The 20753-nt window shown below is 37.7% G+C and overlaps 1 protein-coding gene across 1 annotated transcript; it reads right to left on the reverse strand.

Annotated features, from left to right (window-relative positions):
- Positions 1-6564: 6564 nt before the first annotated feature.
- Positions 6565-20606, reverse strand: exosc9 (exosome component 9). The gene is made up of 12 exons (XM_030148730.1): positions 20437-20606; positions 20084-20178; positions 18782-18901; positions 18537-18639; positions 17799-17936; positions 10907-10989; positions 10219-10351; positions 8491-8579; positions 8225-8371; positions 7934-8091; positions 7005-7083; positions 6565-6918 (listed from the first exon to the last, which is right to left on the reverse strand). Exons 1-12 carry the CDS (start codon positions 20500-20502, stop codon positions 6864-6866), a joined length of 1266 nt encoding a protein of 421 aa, XP_030004590.1. The 5' UTR covers positions 20503-20606; the 3' UTR covers positions 6565-6863.
- Positions 20607-20753: the final 147 nt, after the last annotated feature.

Below are 20753 nucleotides of genomic sequence, written 5' to 3' on the forward strand. Positions count from 1 at the left end.
GAAAAACCCTATTGTGTGAGCATGTGTGTCTGTGAGAAAGAGTACTTTTGAATGCAGAAACATTGTACAAACAGTTGAGCGTTTGGTCATAAAAATGAAAAGAAGTTATGTAATAGACATCATGTATTATTTTGAATAGGGGTTTTATTTTGAAAAAATGTACTCTGTGTACTTTGTAATGCGTACAAAATGTCCAATATCCACAATACAACGCAGCAAAACCTGTTTTAAAATGCAAGGGGGAAAGAAGAAGAAGAAAAAAAAAAAAGAAGTCACTTCCCTGGGTTTGAACCCACACCTCCCACATAGTAGGTCACTGCTCTAACCACTGGTCTATTGTCAGACAAAATGCAATGCACTGGTAATTCTTATATAGGGATTTTGTCATTGTGAAAAGTGAAACTAAACATACTCTTCAAAAAATCGCGATTATTCCATAACCGTAGGTCAGATCTGAAAAATTCTTTCACTTTTGGATTCTGCAGACTTGTGGGAACTTAATGAGGTATAACTTTTTTGTCAAATGCCTGAAATGAATAAGCAGTAATTGCAGAAACGTAGAGTAACTTTCAAAGGCAGATTGCCAACTTCCTGTTGGAGTTAGCTCATGAGTGTCAGTGTATGATTTGTCGAGCTCAATCAGACCAACATTTTGGCATTTGTTTCATGTTTCTGTGACATTCCTACTGGCCGCTAGGGCAGATTTTGTGTGTTTTTTGTACAAAGGTGGTGCTACAGAGTCCATTTTGGCACCCAAGGGGTTAATTTTGATATTGAATCAAAGTGTTCACCAGCCATGATATACATGGCAAATTTGGTGAGTTTTGGAGCATGTTAAGGGGGTCAAATGGCAGTCTAAAGTGGAAAAAGTTTGAAAATAAACAAATTGTTATAAATCAATAACCGTACATCGTATCTCAAAAATTTTTGCATGTGAGAGTTGTGCTGAGTCCCATGAATGGATAGATATGTCACATGTGGGGAAAAACTCCAAAGTGAAAAATAAGTTCCACACATCGCAACTTTGTGGACTTCTAAAAAAAAAAAAAACTAAGACAGTTATGGAAAAAGTACAAGATCAGTTTTTTGAGGAGGGTTCACTCTATCTTTTGGTGCTATTTAGAAGTCAATACAACAAACGGTGTCATCTGAGTTAGTTTTTAAAATTTTATTTTGAAAGGCATATTGCGAACTTCCTGTTGGAGCTAGCTCATAGGTGTCAGTGTGTGATTTGTTGGGCTTGATTAAATGAAAGTTTTGGCGATGGTTTCGTGTGTCTACGACATTCCTACTGGAAGTTAGCAATTTGAGCATTTTATTTTGAAAGGCAAATTCTGAACTTCCTGTTGGAGTTAGGTCATGATGATCAGTGTATGATTTTTCAGGCTTGATGAGAGGAAAATTTTGGCGTTGGTTTCATGTTTCTACAACATTCCTACTGGCCGCTAGGGCCGTTTTTGTGTGTCTAGGGGGCGCTAGAGAGCTCATTTTGGCACCTATGGGGTTACTTTTTACATTTTATAAAATTTTTCGCCAGACCTGACATGTGTGCCAAATTTGGTGAGTTTTCGAGCATGTTTAGGGGGTCAAAATCCAGGTGAAAGTGGTGTCTGAATAATAATAATATCATAACGAACAAATAACAATAGGGCCTTGCTTGCAGGCAAGGCCTCTCAACTGTGTGAGAGGGCCTTACCTTTCGGCTCGGTCCCTAATAACATATAATAATGGCAACTCCAAATTATTCTCTTTGTTTTACTGTTAAAAAGGTAAATCACATGAAAATGTTTACATTTACAAACTAACCTTTCACAAAAATGTGAACAATGGCGGAGTGGCTATTTGGAAGATTCAGGAGGATTCCCGATGGGCTGACCCATGTCAATCTGGACTTTGGGCTGGTTGGATGGGAAAAATAATTTTGACACTTCTCTGTGAGTTTTCTAATCTTCTTCTTGCATTCATTCTCCATTCAACTATGCATTCATTCTCCATTCATCTGACAGCACAGCCCCTACATCGCAGTAGATCTGATGGGTTCCACCATCTAATGGAATTCTTCCCTCCCAAATGTTTCAGTTGGTTTGGCCCTCGAGTTGTCTTGTCTGTAGCGGTAGCATACGTAGTTGGTGATGATAGAGGACAGGAAGAGGCCAGGTAGAGTCAAAAAGGCTAGGTTAAAGAAAATGAAGCTACTGAAGAGTTTAGTGTAAACCTGGCGGATTTACCTAGCGGCGTTCTTGGTGCCGCACCCCCCCGTTCAAACCCTGGCCTTCCGTGTTGTAGTCTGAACCTGCTACCTTTTGAGCTAAATCTCCATTGGCCTAAAGCTGACCTGTCTAATTGTCTTGGTACTTTTTGGGCACTGACGTGTATATTTAAGCTTCAGGGTTAATTAAGATTAAAGTGTATATTGTGTTGTGAAATGTGACCGTAGTGCACAGTATGTTCTGTAAACAAAGCAAGCAGTCCAGGAATATGAGGAATATGACAAGTCAGAGAAGGATATCATACATGTATGTATACATTATTGCTCCTGTAAAAAGGGAAATACGTTTTCATCTTTATCATATTTTTTTTTTTACTTTATAAATCTTTATCTGATTTCAATTTGAATTAAACACATTGTTAAAGTGAAGTGTTTTTTGTGTGTGTATGTTTCTGTACCAACATATGCCTGAACTTATAACCAATAAAAAGGCTGCTGTTTCATTTATTGAAATTCCTCCTCAATAGAAAAAGTGGGCCGGTTTTACCATGAAACTCCCAGGCTGAAAAAGGGGCCCACTCTGCCCCTGAATGTGAATAACCTGAACAACAAGAAATATATTAAGTAACGGCAATTTTAACAATAATCTGCCTGTTAATAAATGTTTTGTATATTTGTGGATCCACTGTTATCTTTTAAGTTGTAATGCAAATGTGTGAATGATAAACTGAGGCATAATATTGTTAAAATTATACTTATTTTGAGGTTGTTCTTGTTGTGCACATTTCTTAAGGGATAGTTCATAGATGCAAAAATGTTATTAATGTAATTTCACTTTTTTTTCACTCTAAAGTATAGCAGAAAATTTGGAGTTGACGTTATTTATAAGTTATTATGTTATTTTAGTGTTCCAGCCCACTGGAGATCAGACTGTACTGAAGGTGACCCCTGAACTAAAACAGGGCTCTCAAGTCTGACACATTAGGCGTGAGACACATGCATTTCAACCCGCTTACATGCCACACCTTGTATTTCTCACGTAGAGAAATTACTAGGACAACGCCTAAGTAAACAATATAATAATTATATAACAAATATTTAACAACACAAAGTTGATTCATCAATCAGTAGAAGAGGACTAGAGTCCTATAAAGAGAGTTACGACATGCTTTGACGTCACCGCTCTGGTGATCACGTGGTTCATGTAAGCCTGAATTGTTCCAAACAAACCAAGCGCTTTCATGTTATTCTATGGGACAAACAGCAGTGAGCATGGTAAATCTCAAAATAAACCACACACAACCATTGTGTCACTACTGCATGTATTGTTGTGTGTGTTATACTTTTGAGTAGTGGGGCTGAGCACTGAAAGAAGTGCATTTATTACTTTGAAAACTTACATACTGGGGAGAAAGCTTTGTGTTAGCTTGGGTAGGTATGTGAGTGGAGCTAATTTTACAAGTTCATTCATTATGCAATAGAAGGTATGCACGTGACGTCACCGCTAGCGGAAGTCACCGCAGTTACGCCCACTGAGTGACAGAAAGAGGGAGATGAGAAGCAGTGTTGGCTTCAATACCGTCTAAACTTAAGAACAATATTTAATAAAAAATGGGGAAGAGCTGTTGTGAGATTGATTGTATGAACAGGTTTGAAAAGCAGTTGGAGCTATTGTTTTACAGGCACTGAAAGACAAAGAAATTCGATGGATCCACAAATCCATAAAACCAAACGTAGATTTGAGGATCCCGTTTTGTGTCAGGGAACATTCACTTATGCTGTATTTTTGGGTAAAATCAGACCTTAAATGATGTATTGTTTTGGCTAACGTTACTTCTTATGGTGTATTCACACCAGGAAAGTCCGATAGTCCACTTTGCTTTGGCCCAGACCAAATGTGTTTTTTCTTTTTTTTTTTTTTTTTTTGGTGCGGTTCGCTTTCACATTGTACTAAGTGGACCAAAATCTGTAAACAAAACCACGTGTGCTAAGGTCGTTCAGCCATTGGACAGAAATGAGCAGTGTCGATTAAAGTGCAAGTCCAAAGTGAAAGGAGAGAATCATGGAAATTTTGCATGCTGTTTTTGTTATCGTCATAGCGATATGGTTTTTACAGACGCAGACGTTTGAACAAATGTTTGAGCAGCAAGAGCGTTTGATGCAACGTCAGGTTTACAATTTTGTAGAATTCATTTCTCAACAATGAAGACACAGGGGAAGACGGCTACGCAGGACAGCGCTCATGTGTGCACATCATGTTGTGACTGTTGCTCTTATTCACGCAAGACGTAACAGGTATGTAGTATATCAAAAGACTGTTATCCAAAAGCATTAGTTCTACATACTGCTTACCTATGTGTAGTTATTAGGGTTGGGAATCTTAGTTGTAAGGCCAATACAATACGAATCTCGATACAGCATCTCCGATCTGATATATTAAAGATACGTGTGTGGCATCTCACGATGCGATGCGATACAATACGATTCCCACCCAAATCATGATACAGAGCAGTTAAGCACATTCTGATTGAACACATTCATTCTGGTTAAAAAAAAAAAAAAAAAATATATATATATATATATATATATATATATATATATATATGTGTGTGTGCAGTCTAGTTCAATGAGCTTGATTATTTATTTATCAAATAAGACCATGACTTTTTACAAAGTGGCTTTGGTTACATTTCCAAACACATGCCTCACATTCAGTCAGGTGAAAAAGTTAGGTCTCTGTTTCCAAAGTCGTTTCTCTGGATGTTTCTAACACGCAACTTCTTGCTCCCTCACCGAATCAATTTGTAATGTAATGTATTTGTAATGTAGGTAATACACAAAAAGGTTCTGACACTTTAAGAGACACCTGCGCAGGTATTCTGGGATGCGCTGTTGGATATGTATGACACTGTTTAAGGAAATATCTCCAGTATGTACTGCAGTATCCAGTACAGCTGATATAGTAAGAAGTACACGTTCATAAACCACATGTCATCACCTTCCTTCTAAGTCTGTCAGATTCAGATACAGATGTTACAGTATTCATCCGTGGCGCTTGTGCCACAGTCCATCCAAGGAGCTTAGACTGTGAATCCGCGGCACACGTTAACATGGGTCTGAAGGAAAGAAGAACTTTACCCAAATAAATTGTAACACTTGGAAATGCTGGTAAAAAAAATGTATTCTATTGAACGGATCGAATTTTATCGATACAAACATTCAATAACCAATGCATCGCGATATCATTCCAAACTTTTCATTCACTCGCAGCTTCTCTACCGGTGCACTCGGATCGTGCACGCGCATGTCAGCGTATCGAATAATCTTCCCATCCCCAGTAGCTATCCTATATCACCGTTAAGTTTAGCCAGGGGCAGAATTCCTTAACGCAGGTAAAGCTTGCTGGGGGTGATGAAGTCGTTTATTATTTTTCTTTTCAAGCACAACAGACAAATATAACTGGAGTTCTGAAAACGCATGTTACTGTTTTGCATAAGCACTGAATCCAACCCATACCCACACTGCAGCTCAATTACCGGGAACATTGACATGCATAAAATGCATAAATTTTGCTTCCCCACCCTGTATGTGTGTGTGTGTGTATATATATATATATATATATATATATATATATATATATATATATATATATATATATATAAGTAGGTATATACTATAAGTATATCACTAATTAGCAAAATAAACCCAATATATGCTGATCCACAAGAATGTTATCTGTCAAGTTGTTCTATCTGTAATTACAGCTGCTTAAAATCTGTTAGTATTTATGGATTATGCTAACCTGTGTAATGAATAGATTTATAGCAGTTAGATAAACCTCTGATTTTACAGTTCCACAGTCATTCATGCATTATTTTGACAAAGTAAAAAATATATAAAGAAGCACCATATTTATCATCAGCATACAATAATTGTATTTTACATTTACTGAAAAATTAAAATGATGTAGTTTAGATGGTTCTATGATATAATGGTTAGCACTCTGGACTCTCAATCCAGCAATCAGAGTTCAAATCTCGGTGGAACCTACTTATCATCCGCTGAGGGTTGTGTCACGGAGTGTAATGACATGTGGTTAGTTGTAATACAATTTATGTAGATCCAAAATTGCAGTAAGTGCAATGGTTCGTTTCACATGTGTGCAACTTTATTAGCCTAATTTATGGGCTCATTGCATTTACGGAGAGCTGTCTTATATCCAGTTGTGCAGATAAGAACTGTGTGAAATTCTGGAATGTGTAATAAGATAATAACATACTAGGTATTAGAAACTAATTTACAAAATAATGTTTGCAATAATGCCTGCTAGATTGTCAAGTAACATGTAATAATAAACCGTTTACATGTCTTTCTTTATATTTCACTTGCAGTACATGTCAAGAGATAGTATCTTATCTTACACAACATTCAACAGTGAAATATTTTCTTTAATCACACCATCAATGTTCACATACATATACAATATTTTGCCATTGTAATCGACATAGTAATAAAAGACCCCATTCTTTAAGATCCCAGCTCTCAGCATTAGCAGCTACAAATCCTTTGAGCCGGTCTTTACAATGAGACGACAGGATCTTAGATTTCCAGGGGTGATTATTTCCCTCAAGTCTCTGCCTACAAGTTTATGTCGTCATTTCTTGTGCTTTTTCTTGGACGTTGCTGACCCCTGCTGGTGACAACTGGATCTGGCAAGAAAATGGAATCAAAGGTAGATTTTTCTTTGTTTTCACTTCGAATCAGATTCTACATGTAAGATGACAAATACACTTACTTATGAAGTGTGTCTGGAGTCTCTGGATGAAGTATGATGACTTCCTCCTCTTCACTGTCAGATATCTCAACAATATTTCCTTGAAAAGTAAAACAGCCACTGTAATTATCCTATACATCAGTTTTTCAACTTATCCTGCACTTGTCATTGTTTGCATATTCATATGTATTTTTGTGTCTATGTCTGCAACTATTCATCAGTAAGGTATTTAATAATTGAGCAAATGAGTCATTTCTAAGAAAAAAAAAAATCCCTTTTTCCTGTATGAAAAATTAACATTTTTCACTATTCTCTGATAACAACTAATCGACAGTGATACAAATTATTAATTGCAGTGTTTACTAGTTTTGGGTTCTGTGTATTTTTTTTTCCTATTCTGTGATGGACTGTTGTCATATCTGACCAGAACTTTAAATAGTTTAGTTTCCGGATTCTCTAGTATCAGTCAGCATCAGATATCAAACATCATTTGATTCAAGATCAAGATTAATCTGGTTCATTCAATGTTACAATTTCACACATTTACCAGAAATGTTTTCAAAAACTTGTGCCACAAGTACTGAACCTTTAGGGAGTTTTTTTTGTATTTTTCATTTCCTATTTAAAAAGCCATATGTGGATGTTTTAGGCTTCATTTAGGCTGCGTTTTTGTACACATCTAACCTTCCCTAAGCAAGTTAGAGGAATTTATTGGCTAAAATTAAGAAATTATGATGGATCAATTATTAGTATTTGTACTTGAATGTATAAAGAGGATATAATTGTTAGCACTGGCAAGGTGAAAAACTCCATTTTACCTGACTTTTTAAAGATTATGGGCAGAATAAATACTTAGGAAGTTATTAAACATTTTGGAGAAAAAGCCATTTTAGCCACAGATGGTTCTCAGATCTTGGAGGGTTAAATGATGTTGAAATATCTTTGTGCACCTTTGCTCTCCTCCTCCTTCTGTTGTTCCACTTCCATCACTGCCTCCTCTTCAACACCATCTTCCCTCTCTTCCTCCTCCTCTTCCAGTCCCCAGGTGTTCTGTTGGCCCTGATCTACCTGGCCAACACCTGGAGCCGGTACCAATGGGGATGGCACACTGACATTAACCGGTTAAGGTCCCACAGTGGATATTAAGTACCAGAAAGAAATGAAGACTGTATGTCCTGTCTTATTAGACAAAAAAAAGACATTGTATGGGTTTACATTTGCAGATTCTGTTTGTTGGATACGTCTGAGGGGGTTCTTTGGTTTTTTGGATGATGTCATAGGCTTGTTCTGTCACATCAGTCACCTCCACCGGCATCTCATCCATTTTCAGGGCTGTGATTCTCTCCTGAGGCAAAGACTCCGCAAAACCACATCTGCCACCTGCTTTCCTGGAAAATACAAAAAATATACACCCACTAAAACATCTGACAGACCACGCCACAATGGAAAGTATTAAATACCTAGATTTTACAGTTTATCTGGGAGATAAAGTGATGTCCCTGCTCACCTGGCCTTCTTGTCGTTCTCTAGGGCTTTGCTGATGAGCTCAGTGATTTCAGACACTTTGACGCTAGCTATTTTACTGCACCTCAAAACCTACAACACAACATCAGAACACTGGTGATTAGAGATACACTGGACCCGTTAACTCTAGGAAAATCCAATGACTACTATCGGGCTTCTCAACTGGAAATTATAGTATTTAGTTTTACCAGACTTTTCTCTGGTGTGAACACTCCTTCGACATTAAAATACTTTAATAGAATTAGTAGTAGAATTTACCGAAAAGGTGCAATGAAAAGCGCTGAAAAGTGTTAAAACAGGTATTTTTGCACTTGTTTTAAAGCATATCTGTATTTAAATGATCCAAGGCAATATGATTCACTGAGGTTAGCGGTAGATGTTACTATAATTTATTTAAATTAAAAAATTTCTGCTTCTGCATTAAATTAAGGCAATGGCTACTGCCACAGTACTGTGGCACAAAATATTGGTATGTCTATTGCCACAGACCAATCAAATGTTAGCATTTGTACTAGAGCCAATCAGGGATACTGTTACATGAATTCATTATCCTCTTATTGCCACAGTACTGTGGTAATATATGGTGTATACTTCAGTGCATTCTTTTTTGCATTTTGTTGCCACAGTACTATGGCAATTGATGGAGGAAACGACAAATTGGTGATGGTATATAGTATAGAATAGGAATTATTATTCTAAATACTCTTTATGTTGTTTCATGGTGTTCTTTGCTCTGGAGGCTGGAGAAGGTGGGTGGAGCTACATGTTAGATGTAGCAGTGGGCTGTGTGACTTCTCAGTTCTGTGTTGGCTGAGTGCTGTAATCCTGAGGAATTCTGCATGTTGTCTGATTGGCCCAGTGGCCACCAGAAAGGGAATTTGAGAGCGAATGAATAATAGGTCAATAATGTAAAGCGCTTTAGGTGCCTAGAAAAGCACTGTAGAAATCTAATCCATTATTATTATTATAACAGCTACAGGTCTTGTTGGGTGTTCCTGGTCTGCAGTGGTTAGTACAGACCAAAAATGGACTAAGGAAGGACATCCTAACCTTAAACCACTTAAACAAATTGGGTTTGAGTTTGATCACCTTGAAGTGATTTAATGTGCATATTATTTCAAAGTTTTTAGTTTCATGCTCAGTGTTTATATGTTTATTTTCTGATGCATGGCTGATTCTACATAAATTCATATCAACTTAACCTTTTTTTAAAGGTATATAGAGTTTATATGATTATAGAATTTTTATTACATTTTGTATTTATTTTATACAAGAGAAACAACTGCTGGCAGACTTCCTTATATGTGTTTATGTACTTGGCAAATAAAGCTGATCCTAATAGTACATTTACTGCTATTGTTTCAGACAAAGCTGGATGCTTCTAAATTGGAAACACTGACTTTGAGGGAGAATAAAATCGCCAACTAGAATTTTATTCCAGTTAACTTGATGTTCTTTCCTACATGTACTGCTTAATTGCTTTGAGCCTGGTGTTCATGAATTTGGATTTATTTAGCTGTTTCTTATTCAGACATTGTGCTCAGATTCACCCTGCTTTTAATACCACGAAACTTGTCTATTTCAGACATGCATAATGTGTTTTATCAGATTCTTTGGGGGTGGGATGATATCAAACATCACCAATAATTGTATTGTTATGACGTTGCCCATTTAAAACCCCACTATTAGTCGACTGCAAGACTCCAGTCACCTGCTCTTTCAACAGCATGATCCCTCCGCTGGACTGGACAGAGCAGATTTCTCTGTGTTTGTTCATGGCAATCATCAGCAGGCCGTCCATCACTCGCTCCTCCCGCTCACAGGGGTCCACCAGCAGATAGGTCCTGCATAGCAAACAGGAAGTGTTGAAGAAGACCAGGGTAAATCACAGACCTCTTGTTTTATTTTTTAATCATGCTTCATTTTCTGTTTCTTGAGCTAATGTACATTGAATGTCATCCTGGCAATTAATAAAGCTATCTGGATTTATAGAGGTGATGCTCAATTTAGAACCATAATCCCTTATTTCATATCAAAAGCCTTGTGCAGATTTATGTGATGTGACTTCATAACATTTCATTCCTGCAGAGGCAACATGTATACAGAAACTCTGAAAATTAGGCTCGAGTCAAATATTTGTAAAAGAAAATAGCGATAGATGGACTTTACTCAGTAGTCAGTAGGGTGATTCAGTCATATTGAAAATGACTATTTAATTTTATACTATATAGTTTGTCTTTATGGTGAATTTTGTTTACACTGTCAATAAAATATAGTTGTTTTTTTTAAAATAATGATTCGACATTGATGATCATGATAACTGTCAGTACTGACATCTACATCAATCGCATTTTTGCTCATCCATACAGCAGGCTGTGCTTCTGGAAAGTTCTGCTCACCCTTGTTGGAAGAAGGAGAAGCTGACGCTGATGGGCATGTGGTAGATGCTCAGAGCAATAGGGTCTCTCTCCTCTGGACTGTACTGAGGAAGTACAAGAAAAATACAATTAATGCAGCTTCTGAGAAAGGAAAATTGTTTTCACGGGCTGCCGTATTAGATGTATTTTTCAGGGCATTTATTGCAACATGAAAATATATAGTGATACATATCATCATGATATTCCATTGTTACATTTCAGGTGTCTGCTAAAACAAGCGTTTTCTTGGTTCGTTTAGTTTTTTTTCATAATGTTGATGTTAACTGTGTCTTTTATCATGTTGTCATCTTGCCATCTCTTCGGAACCATTATACCTGGTTTAATGTTTTATGTCATGTTTGTCTTGTTATATCATTTAAGACATTTTCATTTTGCTGTGTTTTTTACATAGCTGTTGCCTTTTAGTCCCCTTTCACATTGCATCTTTTCTGTAATTTCTGAACCTTTTTGTAATACTTTAAAACCACACACAACTGGCTCCTTCAGGTTTCTTCATCTTTCACCAAAAATCTGTCTTTCACCTGGAAAGCAATGTGATGATACGCCATTTAGTGTGTTAATACACTCTGTCTGTGTGTCTGTCTGTGTGTCTGTGTGTCTGTGTGTCTGTGTGTCTGTCTGTGTGTCTGTGTGTCTGTGTGTCTGTGTGTGTGTCTGTGTGTCTGTGTGTCTGTCTGTCTGTCTGTCTGTCTGTCTGGCTGGCTGGCTGGCTGGCTGGCTGGCTGGCTGGCTGGCTGGGCCCAAAACGGAATCTGGCCCGATTCAGAATCGGCCCGGCCCAGAATGGAATTCTATTCTAGGCCGGCCTAGAATGGAATCCTGCTGCTATAATGTTATTTTCATACCATGTTTAATGCAAATGCTCTCAATTATTACAAAAATCAATACATGGAATTTGCAAATATGTGAAAAAAATGAAACAAACAACATTTTAATTGTAAACTATAACACACTTTATTTACAAATACAACCTAGTGGTACTCCCCACCAATATATGTTACAGTGAAATCGACTGAAATTGACAATAGTTACTCAAGGTATGTAAGACTGAAAATGTAAAATTATGACAAATTATGGAATTACGGATCATTTGCATTAAACATGGTATAAAAATAACATTATAGCAGCAGGATTCCATTCTAGGCCGGCCTAGAATAGAATTCAATTCTGGGCCGGCCCGATTCTGAATCGGGCCAGATTCCGTTTTGGGCCTCGACATATATATACATACACTATATTGCCAAAAATATTCACTCACCTGCCTTGACTCACATACGAACTTAAGTGACATCCCATTCTAATCCATAGGGTTTAAAATGACATTGATCCACCCTTTACAGCTATAACAGGTTCAACTCTTCTGGGAAGGCTTTCCTCAAGGTTTAGGAGTGTGTTTATGGGAATTTTTGACCATTCCTCCGGAAGCGCATTTGTGAGATCACACACTGATGTTGGATGAGAAGGCCTGGCTCTCAGTCTCCACTCTTAATTCATCCCAAAGGTGTTCTATCAGGTTGAGGTCTGGACTCTGTGCAGGCCAGTCAAGTTCATCCACACCAAACTCTGCCAACCATGTCTTTATGGACCTTGCTTTGTGCACTGACACATGTTGGAACAGGAGGGGCCATCCCCAAACTGTTCCCACAAAGTTGGGAGCATGGAATTGTCCAAAATCTCTTGCTTCAGCATACCAAGACATTTGGTATTGCTTCAGACCAAGGTTATTATCGTGAACAAAAACTAACGAAATGACGAAAACTAGAATTGTAAAAACATTTTCGTTAATTGAAATAAATAAAAACTATAATTAAAACAAAAAAAACAATAACTAATTGAAACTGTATTTTGTGCTTATTAAACTAACTAAAACGTATAAAAATTATGGATAAAATTCCCTTTGTTTTCGTCTTTGTCAAAGTTAGATTGATATGAAATCAATTTATTTTGCTCTAGCAATTTTAACTGCTGGCACTATACAGAACTTCACGGTCCGTCACTTGTGGTTTAGAGTCATCTTCTGGTCCCCACTCTACCTGGAAACATGGAGACTAAAGTTGGGAGAAAGCAGCAGAGTCCTGCCTGGGATTTATTTGAATATGATGGAGAAGAAGATAAAAAATATGAAAAAAACTAAAACTAAACTAAAACTAAGCATTTAGAAAACAACAAAAACTAAGAAAAACTAGCAAACCTGCTCTAAAAACTAATTAAAACTAACTGAATTAGAGAAAATAAGTCAAAACTAAATAAAACTAAATTATAATGAAAAATCCAGAACTATTATGACCTTGCTTCAGACTTGGTATTGCTTCAGCATACCAAGAGATTTTGGACAATTCCATGCTCCCAACTTTGTGGGAACAGTTTGGGGATGGCCCCTTCCTGTTCCAACATGACTGTGCGTCAGTGCACAAAGCAAGGTCCATAAAGACATGGATGACAGAGTTTGGTGTGGATGAACTTGACTGGCCTGCACAGAGTCCTGACCTCAACCCCATAGAACACCTTTGTGATGAATTAGAGTGGAAACTGAGAGCCAGGCCTTCTCGTCCAACATCAGTGTGTGATCTCACAAATGCGCTTCCGGAGGAATGGTCAAAAATTCCCATAAACACACTCCTAAACCTTGAGGAAAGCCTTCCCAGAAGAGTTGAACCTGTTATAGCTGTAAAGGGTGGATCAATGTCATTTTAAACCCTATGGATTAGAATGGGATGTCACTTCAGTTCGTATGTGAGTCAAGGCAGGTGAGTGAATATTTTTGGCAATATAGAGTGTGTGTGTGTGTGTGTGTGTGTGTGTGTGTGTGTGTGTGTATATATATATATATATATATATATATATATATATATGTATGTTTAATCAGTCCATAACACCTTCCTCCAGTCTTCAGTAGTCCACTGGTGGTGTTTCACGGCCCAGGCAAGCCTCCTTTCCTTATTCTGAAGTCTCAGCAATGGCTTTTTTGCTGCAACTCGACCCATCAAATCTACAACTGGAAGTCTTCTCTTCACAGCTGAAACTGAGACTTGCTTACTACGACTACTACTGAGCTGTGCTTGAAGCTGCTGTCCTGTCAGTCGCCTATCACACAAGCTGTTGACTCTCAGAAACTTGTCTTCTGATTCTGTTGTGGCTTTGGGTCTGCCAGACCTCTTCCTGTCAGCATTTCCCCCAGTTTCTGAACGCCGTTGGATGGTGAAGGAAACTGTACTTACTGACACCTTGACTTTCTTGGCAACTTCTCTGTAGGAAAGACCTACATTTTTAAGTGTTATGATGGTCTGTCTCTCTTCTATCATTAATTGCCTTTTCCTCGCCATTTTTGTAGTAACACACTACTTTCTGCAGTACAATACTGTTCAGATAATGCTCACAGCGGTATGGTACCAAAGTGTGTTCCATCACTACTTTTATGCAGACAGAGGGGGTTGTAAGTAATTGAGAAATGTTGGGATACCTGTAGGAATTGGTCGCACCAACTTTCAAGGTTTGATCAACCTCCATTGCTGCAGAACTGCTTTAAGTTGTTAACCCATTTCTTGTTCGCCTTTTGTGTAATTCTGAAATGTACATTATTTTTCAGCTTTGTTTAACCTTACCTTTTTTTTTTTTTTTTTTACCTCTAGCAGTTCACTGCTTACCTTTGTACCATTTCAAGCTGTTCACTGGACTTGAACTGCTTGAATTTCAATACAAAAAAGGAAAAATTGGGGTGTTCTAAAAGTTTTGACTGGTAGTGTATATATATATATATATATGTACAGTACAGGCCAAAAGTTTGGACACACCTTCTCATTCTTCGCATTTTCTTTATTTTCATGACTATTTACATTGTAGATTCTCACTGAAGGCATCAAAACTATGAATGAACACATGTGGAATTATGTACTTAACAAAAAAGTGTGAAATAACTGAAAACATCTCTTATATTCTAGTTTCTTCAAAGTAGCCACCCTTAGCTCTGATGACTGCCTTGCACACCCTTGGCATTCTCTTGATGAGCATCAAGAGGTAGTCACCTGAAATGGTTTTCACTTCACAGCTGTGCCTTGTCAGGGTTACTTAGTGGAATTTCTTGCCTTATTGATGGGGTTGGGACCATCAGTTGTGTTGTGCAGAAGTCAGGTTGATGCACAGCTGACAGCCCTATTGGACAACTGTTAGAATGCATATTATGGCGAGAACCAGTCAGCTAAGTAAAGACAAACGAGTGGCCATCATTACTTTAAGAAATGAAGGTCAGTCAGTCTAGAAAATTTCAAAAACTTTGAATGTGTCCCCAAGTGCAGTCGCAAAAACCATCAAGCGCTCCAACGAAACTGCCTCACATGAGGACCGCCCCAGGAAAGGAAGACCAAGAGTTACCTCTGATGCTGAAGATAAGTTCATCTGAGTCACCAGCCTCAGAAATCACAAATTAACAGCAGCTCAGATTAGAGACCAGATGAATACCACACAGAGCTCTAGCAGCAGACACATCTCTACAACAACTGTTAAGAGGAGACTGCGTGAATCAGGCCTTCATGGTCAAATAGCTGCTAGGAAACCACTGCTCAGGAGAGGCAACAAACAGAAGAGATTTATTTGGGCCAAGAAACCCAAGGAATGGACATTAGACCAGTGGAAATCTGTGCTTTGGTCTGATGAGTCCAAATCTAAGATCTTTGGATCCAACCGCCGTGTCTTTGTGCGACGCAGAAAAGGTGAACGGATGGATGCTACATGCCTGGTTCCCACCGTGAAGCATGGAGGGGGAAGTGTGATGGTGTGGGGGTGCTTTGCTGGTGATGCTGTTGGGGATTTATTCAAGATTGAAGGCAACCTGAATCAGCATGGCTACCACAGCATCCTGAAGTGACATGCCATTCCATCCGGTTTGCGTTTAGTTGGACCATCATTTATGTTTCAACAGGACAATGACCCCAAACACACCTCCAGGCTGTGAGGGATATTTGACCAAGAAGGAGTGATGGAGTGCTGCGCCAGATGACCTGGCCTCCACAGTCACCGGACCTGAACCCAATCGAGATGGTTTGGGGTGAGCTGGACCGCAGAGTGAAGGCAAAAGGGCCAACAAGTGCTAAGCATCTCTGGGAACTTCTTCAAGACTGTTAGGAAACCATTTCAGGTGACTACCTCTTGAAGCTCATCAAGAGAATGCCAAGAGTGTGCAAAACAGTCATCAGACCTAAGGGTGGCTACTTTGAAGAAACTAGAATATAAGATATGTTTTCAGTTATTTCACACTTTTTTGTTAAGTACATAATTCCACATGTGTTCATTCATAGTTTTGATGCCTTCAGTGAGAATCTACAATGTAAATAGTCATCAAAATAAAGAAAATGCAAAGAATGAGAAGGTGTGTCCAAACTTTTGGCCTGTACTGTATATATATATACACACACACACACACACACACACACACACACACACACACACATATACATATATATGTCACAGTAGAGATTGAAATCTAGTGGGATTCCTAATCCTACTAGGACAGCTAGGAATTGTAGTTTGTCCTAGGACAAACTGAAATCCTACAAGAAATTAGGATCTGAAGATTGGAATTCCAATCTGTCCTAGGAGAATTTACAATCCTACTAGGACAGATTGTAATTTGCAACTATTGTACACTAGTGAGTAGTGTACAACATTTTCTTACATTTCAGTGTAAAGAAAAACCTTTGTAGTATTACTTGTTTGAAATTTTGAAGTTAGCTGTAGACTAACGTTAGTGTCACTATTGAGTAGTATGTAGCACATTTAAGTATTAGAAAAATAACTGACAAAACCTCTGTAGTATTACTTGTTTGAAATTTTGAAGTTAGTACTATAGACTAAGTTCATTGTCACTATTGAGTAGTATGCAGCACATTTAAGTCTTAGAAAAAGTCTTTGAAGCTTAGCTATAGAATATTAGATTCAAAGTCTGTGTAAATTCTGAATAAAATCATGGTTTGTAAGAATATTGTTGTTTCTTTTACTTTTAACCCTACCATCTAGACCAGGGGGCAGCAAAATGCCAATGCCAACTTTAACATCTTACATTTTCTCAATGGCTTGGCAACAATTAGATAATAATAAAATTGTATGTTGCCATGGCAATGGGTTGTTTACAGGTACGTTTTTCAAATTCTACCGATTTCTGAATACAAATGTGTCTCATTTACATACCAATGACAGTTACAAACGGCCATTGAATAAGGTTGGACCAGATAGGACGGCTGGCATCCTGGTTACAATGTATATTGACCTAAGGGCCATATACTGTATCTAAGATATGAAAATAATTCAGCTGGAATAGTGATGGCGAAATCGTAGGACAGACTGAAATTCCAATCTTCAGATCCCACTTCCAAATAGAATTACAATCTGTCCTAGTAGGATTGTAAATTCTCCTAGGACAGATTGGAATTCCAATCTTCAGGTCCTAATTTCTTGTAGAATTTCAGTTTATCCTAGGACCAACTACAATTTCAATCTGTCCTAGTAGGATTAGGAATCCTACTGGATTTCAGTCTCTACTGTGACATATATATATATATATATATATATATATATATATATATATATATATATATTCATTCTATCATTTTTCACATTTAGATAGTTGCAATCTGCAACTCTCACCAGTAGATTATCACTAAATACAACACACCACACCTTCAACACAAAATTAATCTGTATAAATTAATCACCTAATGATAAGGTGATTGTAGACCAAATGCCCTTTCATAGTGTTATGACACAATCCAATCAACAGAACACTTTAGAGTTTAGAGCATCAGATAATTTCCAGTGAGGTGAAAACACCAGCTGCTGCCATTATCTGTTCACGTGAACTCACCACAGTGACCTCCTCTCCTTGGACAGCAATGTCAGGCCGTCTGAAGTGGCACAGAGCGGTGATAGCAGCGATACTGGCAGCATCCATCAGGTTCCCATCATGGTTCAGCATATGGACATCCACTCTGATCTGCCACACCTGATCACACATGGACATATACCATCATCATCATACTAGATGAAGTCCTTCTCTGAGCTTTTCCTTTCTAGTCTCTCAGATTTTCCCAGGATCATCTCTGAACCTGCTGCTGTGGTCCTGCCTCTCTCCTGCCTTCATCGTCATCACTCACTTATCCTCAGCTGCATCCATATGTCTCCCCCTACTCCCCCTCTCCCCCAGTCTCTATCTCTATCGCTCTCTCTTTTTCTCTTTCTTTACCCTCTCTCTTTAACCCCAGCTGGTCAAAGCAGACGGCCATCTTCCAGGAGTCTGGGTCTGCTCGAGGTTTCTGCCTGTTAAAGGGAAGTTCTTCCTCTCCACTGTCACCAGTCACAAGTGTTTGCTCCTGGATGACTCTGTTGGGTTTCTGTAAATTGGCTTAGAGTCTGGTTTTGACCAACTTTACATATAAGTGTCATGAGATAACTTTTGTTGTGATCTGGTGCTAAATAAATAAAATTTGATTGATTGATTGATTGATTTGATTGGTTTCCCCCTGTAAGTTGCTTTGGAAAAAAGCATCTGCCAAATGCATAAATGTAAATGTAAATGTAAATGTAGTCTGTGTGTTTGTTGTACCTTTTCTCCAGACACCACACACAGAGACTCGGTATCAATGCACTTGGAGTTCCTCAAGCATCTCTCCAGCTGCCTATTTAACTTAACGGACAATTCAGACTGTCTGGAGGGAAAGACAAGCCACAGCTAACTTACATTATCCACACACAAAAACTACACATTGACTAAATAGAGAAGAGGAGGACAACGACATTAGAGTGTACAATGTATCCAAATAGTGAGTACAGATGATGATTTACTCTCACCTTCCTTGTTCAAATATTGGTGAGGCCAATGGTGATAGCTCAATGTTGAAGAACATGATCCCCTCGTTTGGTCGATTCTCTTTTGGAGCCACCAGCTCACAGGACACCTGGGCCATGACCCTGTACGGTGCAGAACAAGGATAGCTTACTGACACACACAGCTTACCAAGTAGGTAGAATCAAAAAAGTGGGTGTGCAGTGGTAAAAATGTAAATGGTAAATAATACAGTCATTCTTAAGTAGCAGCAAGGTAGGACGGAAAAGACCTTTTTGTTATATCTTTTCCTGTTATAGAAGTTGGTTATCTTTGTTTTGCTTTAATTGTCGATAAGAGTTTTTTTTTAGTAAATGTGTTTATTTTTGGCTCATCTGTGAAGAAAATTAATCTCTCAAAGCTTTCTTGGAGGGCAAACAGAGTAGAGCATTCCCTTGGTTTCTAAGGCTAGGTTTCCCCTAAACAGGGGACATAACATGTCCCAGAAAGTATTCTAGCTTTACATTATAGAATGTATTATTATTATTATTATTATTATTATTATTATTATTATTATTACTGCTATTATCATTTGCAATGAGCCAGAAGGATATTAAAGAATTAAATGAATAAGAGGGTGGAATAGCTCCTGTCTAAACAAAGGAAGTTATGACAAAAAAAGGAACAGGTTCTTCTTCTTCTTCTTCTTCTTCTTCTTCTTCTTATTATTATTATTATTATTATTATTATTATTATTATGATTAATAATTATTATTATTATTAATAATAATAATAATAATAATAATCTTCATTTGCAATATAACTATGAAATGAATGATGATAAAAATAATGAACTCAGGAAACAGTGAAACCTCAAGAATATAATAATTAAAAATCACAAAAAGGGTTAACAGTAGATCTAGAAAAATACAGTGCCATTGATCTTCGATTAGATCATTTGATTAACAATGTAGAGTTGCTATTCACCGCTGATATATTAGAGATGATATATGACTTTTTCATCATTAAGTGTTTCAAGTTTTGAACATAGCCTACATTTATTCGGTGTCTGCCATGTAACTGGTTGATTAGATGTTTGTGGGAGTGGAACCTGTGATCACCACACATACCAAGAATCACAACAATCATTTAATATGAAAACTAAAAAAGGGCTTGAAGTAGTAAGGACTTTGCAAGTTTTCATTTATACAATACAAGTTCACGTGCATTTTGTAAGAAAATCTAAATGAATTGAAAACTTCTGAATTTTGACTGAGTTGGCGTGTTAAAGCAGCTATTGTAAAAAGAACTTCTGGCATTAAGTTTACCTGGTTTTCCCCAAATCCACATAGCAGCATCCATAGTCAGTTCCAAATGTGATCTTAATCTTTCTGTAGTCATAAGTCTGGCGTCCATCGAGGCGCTGTGGAAAGAGGACACAATGAAAAATACTAAGAGTAAAAGTACAATGTCTTCTGAGGTTTAATAAAACTTCCATTACATTTGCATTGCATTGCATTGTATATAATTTAATAAATTAAGAGCCCGAAATAATAAACACAATGATAATTCTAGGAATTCACGAAATAAACATATTTTCGTAAACTTTCAGAATGTTGGCTGAGGTAAATATGCGTGCTGTGGTCAGTCAGTATGTAAAGACGAACAATCACCAGCTCACCTTTTTCTCCTCGATGGCTTTAAGTAAGAAATCCCGCTCACAGTTGGATAACAGTGTGTCCTTCATTCTGTTGGACGTGATCTAAAATATATATCAGTGATAGGACTGTTTTCTGCGTAGCCACTCATCCGTCAGACATGTGGCCGCCATCAATATTTTGTGAACTCTAACCCGGAAGTGCATTATGTGTTGAAAAAGAGCGGATGCGAGCTATATGGGTTTTTTTCCCCATCGCGTTAGTCGCTACTGTACAGTAGTATTTGTGCTACTTTAACTTTGTTAGTGATTAACAAAACGACAAATTGTTCTACTCCATT

This window comes from Sphaeramia orbicularis, chromosome 1 (genome assembly GCF_902148855.1).
Source record: "Sphaeramia orbicularis chromosome 1, fSphaOr1.1, whole genome shotgun sequence".
Taxonomy (NCBI): Eukaryota; Metazoa; Chordata; class Actinopteri; order Kurtiformes; family Apogonidae; genus Sphaeramia; species Sphaeramia orbicularis.